Source organism: Pinus tabuliformis, chromosome 3_1 (genome assembly GCF_031772625.1).
Source record: "Pinus tabuliformis cultivar Carrire ecotype Pingquan chromosome 3_1, CPIR1, whole genome shotgun sequence".
NCBI classification, from domain to species: domain Eukaryota; kingdom Viridiplantae; phylum Streptophyta; class Pinopsida; order Pinales; family Pinaceae; genus Pinus; species Pinus tabuliformis.
In genome coordinates this window covers 954941650-954947934 of record NC_142301.1, presented here as the reverse complement: position 1 = coordinate 954947934, position 6285 = coordinate 954941650, and the positions used below count along the sequence as shown (strand labels likewise).

The 6285-nt window shown below is 42.2% G+C and overlaps 1 protein-coding gene across 1 annotated transcript; it reads right to left on the bottom strand.

Annotated features, from left to right (window-relative positions):
• Positions 1-2267: 2267 nt before the first annotated feature.
• Positions 2268-2912, bottom strand: LOC149190961 (uncharacterized). Its single transcript, XM_089410627.1, has one exon. The coding sequence runs from the start codon at positions 2910-2912 to the stop codon at positions 2268-2270; it is 645 nt and encodes a 214-aa protein (XP_089266753.1).
• Positions 2913-6285: the final 3373 nt, after the last annotated feature.

Genomic DNA, 6285 nt, shown 5'->3' with positions numbered 1-6285 from the left:
GTTAGGATATTCCGACACATAGGATATAGTTAAGTTCAACTTGGTCTAGTATAGAGTTAGGTATAGAGTTAGGTAAAGTGTCTTTCTTTACCGTTGTACATTTTGTAACTTACAATCCGACGGTCACGATATGTAGTGATCCGACGGTTCACTCTCACCTCGGTATTACCGACACTTGATCCGTGGCTTGACACCCGATTGGTCCATGAGTTCTATTTAAAGCGCATGGAGGGTCATTGTTCGGGTAATCTGTGCATGAGAGAAGCTTATGTAAATTTTCATTATTTGATTAATAAATTGCCTGTAGTAGCCACGTTGGCGCAGGCCGTGGACTGTTTCCCTCCTTGCACTTTGAGGGTTTTAACCACGTCAAAAATACTGGTGTATTGATTTGAGATCTGGTTGTGAGCGGTGTCCTTTTGGTGTTCTTTTTGAGGAACTTACCCTGTAAGTTCCTACAGAAGTCATTAGAAATCGCCTCGTCTCTTGTTCCATCCTCTGTGTATAACTATTGAAATTGAGTTTCATCAGCTTCTTTAACTTGGGAAAAACCTTTGGCAACTGTCCCATCTGCTAAGGTGATTTCTGAGATGTGATTCCGGGAGAGGCATGCTTTGAACTGCCTATGGAAGAAGGTTGTGTTTCGGTCACCTGCTTTCAACCATAGGCTTCGGGACTTGAGCCTCCAAAATTCTTCTTCTTTTTTGAAAGAGCTGAAAGAAGCAAGTTGGGCTACTTGTTATTTCTCCAATTCATGTGTGGTTATGCCTTTGTCCTCCATCTCCAACTGTAAGTCTGCTAACTATTGGAGAGTTTCTTTTCTTTTTGTGGTGAAGGTGTTGGGAGGAGTTTTGACCCACTCTTTCAGAGTTGCTTTGGTTGCTTTTATTTTTTGCTCCCAAACATAACTGGGTGACCCGGTGACAGTGATAGACCAAGCCTTGTGAACGACTTCCATAAACCCTTCCTGCTCTATCCAAAAAGGGCTAAGGCAGAACGGTATAGGCCCTAGGTTTTCTTCCTCATCTAGTTGTAGGAGGATGGGTTTATGGTCTGAGGTGAGCTTCGGTAGGATTCTCGTTGATACTATTCTCTTATCCATCAAAAGAGTGCTCTGCACTAGGAATCTGTCGAGCCTAGCTGAGATGTGGGCTTCCCCTGTTATGTTGTTGGTCCAAGTGTATCTTCCCTTCTTGGGTTTAATATTAAGAAGATCCCACTGTTGAATTATGTCCTCCACAAGGGGTAGCAATGGATCTCTGCTATTGTTACCCTCTCTTTTTTCTTTTGGGTCAAGAACGATGTTTAGATCTCCTGCTATTACAATGTTCATGGGAGAATAGTTGTTTACAAGATCGGTAAGTGTTTGCCAACACTCTTTTTTCTCAAGGTAAAGAATAAGAACATAAAGATTAAACAGAGCGAGAGTGAGCTTACTTGCTTTATGTCGAAGCTCGGTGTAAATCCAATGTTGAGTCTCGAAGGAATTCTCCAGCTGGAACAATTCCTCCATCCAGACCGTGGCAAGTCCTCCTGAGGTTCCCCTTACACTTACGACCATCCCAGCTTTGGTCTTCCAGTTCATTCTGCTTAACTCAAGAAGGTCTTTCCCTTCTATTTTTGTCTCTTGGAGTATGAGGATCTCTGGGGTTTCTATTTTCATGAGATCTTTAACAACGACAGCCTTCATGTGGTTCCCCAAACCTCTACAGTTCCAAGAGACTATACGCATTATTTATTTGGGGTAGTGGAGGAGAGGCCTCCCTTTGGTGGTCGTGCTCTAGTATTTCGACTTATGGACATTTCTAGATTGCACTGACTTCCTTGCATTTTTTGCCTCTCTGCTTCTTCCTTTCTTGCTTCCTTGAGGGATTTCCTCCCTGCCCGCTTCGAGGGCCTTTCGAATGTCTCCTCTTCCGACGAGCCTGTCAATTTCAAGAGCTTCTTTCTTATCATGTCTGCATAAGAGGATGGCAGAGAGCCTCTTTCTAGGGAGTCGATTTGGGCAGGGGAGGCCCCCATGTTTCTTTCCTCGATTAATGAGGGGTTTGCCTGTTGTTCTACATCACTTTCTGTAACAGGGGTTTCTTCCTGTGTGCCGAGAGCTACGAAGGAATTTGAGGGAAGGTCTGTTCTAGGGGGTACTACCCCTTCCGGTTGTAGCTCTGTGGATGGCACAATGGTTCCCGCTTGTGCCCCTTTCCCTCTCAGTTTGTTGTGCTGCTTTGATGAGGCCGTCTTCTACACTGTTGTCCATTAGTCTCCTTTCATTTTCTCTGCTTCTGCTTTGATTTTCTTTTACAGTTTCTTGCAAAGTGCCCGTATCCATGGCAATGCCTACACTTGAAGGGCAGTTGCTCGTAATCCAATTCTTGCACATGAGACCATTTTGCCACTGTTAGTTTTATGGCTTCTGGAAGCCCAACTTCCAGATCAACCTCGACACAAATTCTGGCACAGGAGTATTTTCCCTTCCTGTCTGCTCTGTCAATGTATTTTCCAAGGGTGTTTCTGATGGTTTCTAAAGTCTTCGGACTCCAATAGTGCAAGGGTAAATGAGGGAGGCGCACCCAGACAGGAACAGTCGAGGGCACATCTTGGGCTGGATCAAAGTCTGGTGTCCATTTGTTCAGGTACAGACCCTGGGGACCCATGAAGTATGGCCCGTTTCTAAAGATGAGGTTCCTATCTTCAATGCAATCAAAAATGAAAACGAAATAACCCTTACCGACGAAGTGGCATTTTATTCCTTCTGAAACCAGCAGTCTCCAGTTGCGTTGCACCCACGATTCGATGGCTCTTGGTGATGGCCATAACCCAGTGAATTGGCCGATGAGTCCTCTTTCTGCAATATTCAGGGCAGCACGACAGGGTTCTTCAGCTGGAAGAGCGACGGTCGGGATTGCTTCCATCTTCTTGACAAACTTCTGCTGGGAGGCTGAAATTGGGCGCTTGCTACATTCGCCCACCAGCTGCTTGAAGGCCAGGAGCTCAAGGGGGAAGGGAGGAAGGAGGCTTAGAGCCTCCCTTTGGAGCCATGGTTGTGTGGAGGGTTTGCAAGAGGGCGTTCGCAGAGATAGCAATGGCGCTCGATTATATTATAGATTTTAAATGTATATGTGCTTCTTAATTAGATAAAAATATGGTTACAAAATCTTAATTTAAAACTATTATTAATATGTTATATATTTTAATTAATACATATATTATAATTTCTTTCATCTAAAAATTTGAAAATAATTTTATTAATAAAACCAAAATTTTAGCAATGGTTACTTACCTTGGCTTTCCTTTTAACATTTTATTTTAGTTTATATATTTATTAAAATCTTATGCTATTAGTTTTATTTTTTATTGATTTATTAATTAATTTAATTAGTTTTATTTTAATAACATTTTATTTTAGTTTATATGTTTATTAAATTTTTATTCTATTACTTTTATTTTTAATTGATTTATTAATTAATTTAATTAGTTTTATTTTATTAAATTTTTATTTTAGTTTATATATTTATTAATAATTTATTCTATTACTTTTATTGTTAATTGATTTATTAATTAATTTAATTGGTTTTATTTTAATTTCTATTTAGTGATTTACTTTATATATTTTATTTTTATATATTTTTATAAATCTTAACTTTTTAATTTTCCTTTTTTATTTTGTGGGATTTTTTAGGTTAATCTATTTATCATTAATTCTTAATTATTAATACTTTTTTTTCTAACCTCTTATTATGTGTCCTTTTAATCTTATATATATATATATATATATATATATATATATTTCTTTCTTTCTTTCTATTTTATTCCAACTAATTTTTATTAACTTCCTAATATTTCAATTATGGTTACATTGTGATTTTAATTTCAAAATTGATTCTCTGTTAATTACTTTTTCCGCAGGGGTTTGGTCTCGTGGTCAGCGAACGGTTTGCTAAGTCGTTCGTGCCGCTACGGGTTCAAGCCTCGTCTTTCCCTAAGGGGTCATTCCTTGCGGGCTGGGCGGTTCCTCCTAGTTGTTATAGTGGCAGCCGGTGGGATTCGACCCTGTGTGTAAGGACCTGCGGTCCTTGGCATGCCCACCCGATGTGCAACAAAGGCTTGTTGATGAAACTAGCGGCTTGAACGAAGGGAAATATGCAAAGTGCGAGCTCTTGACTTGGCGTGCATGGAGACATATGTAAATACGCATAAGAGAGGGGAGCGACATGTTTATATAGTGTGGGGAGCATGAGCGCTCAACCCACGGGCCGAACTACAACTAAAGCAAAGGCCAACGGACAATGGAAGGATTTACGATATGGTACGGGTGCTACATTACATGGTGGACAAGTCGACTTGGGCAACCAACTCGCCCAACCATCCGTATAAATACAACGAAGGCAAGGCTCATTTGGACAACAAACTTCGCTCATCATCCAACGAAGGAGAAGTGCGCAAGACTAAGTGTAGTCGCAGCAAATAGAAGGGAAGGCGCAGAACGGTGATGCGCCCACTCTTGGGCAAGGCCACACGGAGGTAACGCGTTGTCTCGATTTTGGGTGAGGGCGCGGGTAGGAGTACCCGCCAGTTGGTGAAACCATGCGAAGTTGGTGAACGGTGGAACATTGATGAAGCCGGGTGAACGGTGGAACATGAGTGAAGCCGGGTGCGAAGGGGACGAGGGTGTCTTGGTGACTTGGTGGAGTCACCCGCCCGTCATGCACGAAACAAGGTTTGGTTGAGAAGTACGGAAGGCAGCTCGTGTGAGGGCGCGCGTGCCCGACTTGGGCAAAGGATCTTGGTTATCACACGGAGGTGTGAGAAGTTGTAATTTTGGCTAAGTATGAAACTTGGTGTTTCCCAAGTATACTTGTAAAGCTTTGTAAACTTTGTAAAGTTGTATAATATATTATTCGAGCAAACTCATTGTTCAGGGAGTTGCCTCTCCCTTTATACTATGCAATTGTGTTCTCTTGTATAATTGCTGATGATAATGAATGTGTATGGGTGTTCATTGGTATAAAGGAAACATAATAATTACTTAGTTGAGAAACACAAACTAAGTAGGACATATGGTTAGGCGTAGTCCATGAACATATGTATTGGTGAAAAGAAAGTGTTTGGTGGTGTCGCACCTCGCCAAGAGCGGTTGAAAGACTACCGTCGGCCTGGAGGTGTGACAGTTGGTATTAGAGCAGCTAATTCGGGCATTGAAGGTTGAAGTTGCTACACAACTACACTGAAGTGGAGTTGGTATCAGAGCTAGTCTGAAGACTTGGAGGAGTCTTGCAGGAAGCTGGGTGAAGCAAGTGTGTAAGCACTTGATAGTTGGTGACAGTGAAGCAGGTACTTGCAGGTGAAGGAAGCTGTTTCACATACAAGTGGAACAAGGGTTGGTTCATGGTTGCAGGCAACTTGGTGAAGCTGTTGGATGGTTGAAACTAGATCGCAAAGAAGAAGGAAGTTGTTAGCAATGGCAGGTGAATCTCAGGTTGGGTCTAGTCATGGTGTGAAGGATGCTACTATGGCATTCATTGAAAAAGTGTTGGAAAGGATGGAGGACTTAGAGGCTTACTGGACTAAGAAGATGGACTTGGTCGAGAAGGATCAAGAGGCCAATTCGAAGATGAGGGAAGAGCTCGATGAACTCCGGACTCAACACGAGTACACTGATCTTATGTGTACACAACTTGAAGTAAAGGTCAAGGAGATTGAAGAGGCAAGAGACCGAGGTCTGGTAGAGATCGTGAACTTGCAGAAATCTCTTGATGAAGCCAGAGATGAGATCGCGGTGTTGAAGAAGGCCGTGAGGCATAACTCAGGTGGAGGAGTGCCTCATGTGAAAGTCAAAGAACCGGAATCTTATGATGGTACAAGGAGTGCGAAAACTCTTGGCAACTTTCTCTAGGATATGGAGCAATACTTGGAATGCTTGGGTCTATCTGATGATGAGACAAAGGTGAAAGTGGCTGCTCAATTCTTGACAAAGGATGCTAAGATGTGGTGGCGAAGGAGGATGGATCAGATTGCCAATGGCAGTGCTGGTGACATAACTTCGTGGGATGAGATGAAGAAGGCTTTGCAGACCCATTTCAGTCCTCAAGATGAAACGTGGGAAGCAAGGATGAAGATTAAGTTCATAAAGCAGACAGGGAACCTACAGACATATCAGCAGGAGTTTGCAAGTGCGGTTCTGGAACTTCCTGACATGGCGGAGAGGGACAAGGTGTTCAACTTCATTATTGGATTGAAGCCTTGGGCACGCAATGAAGTGAAGAGGCAGAAGATTAAAACACTTGA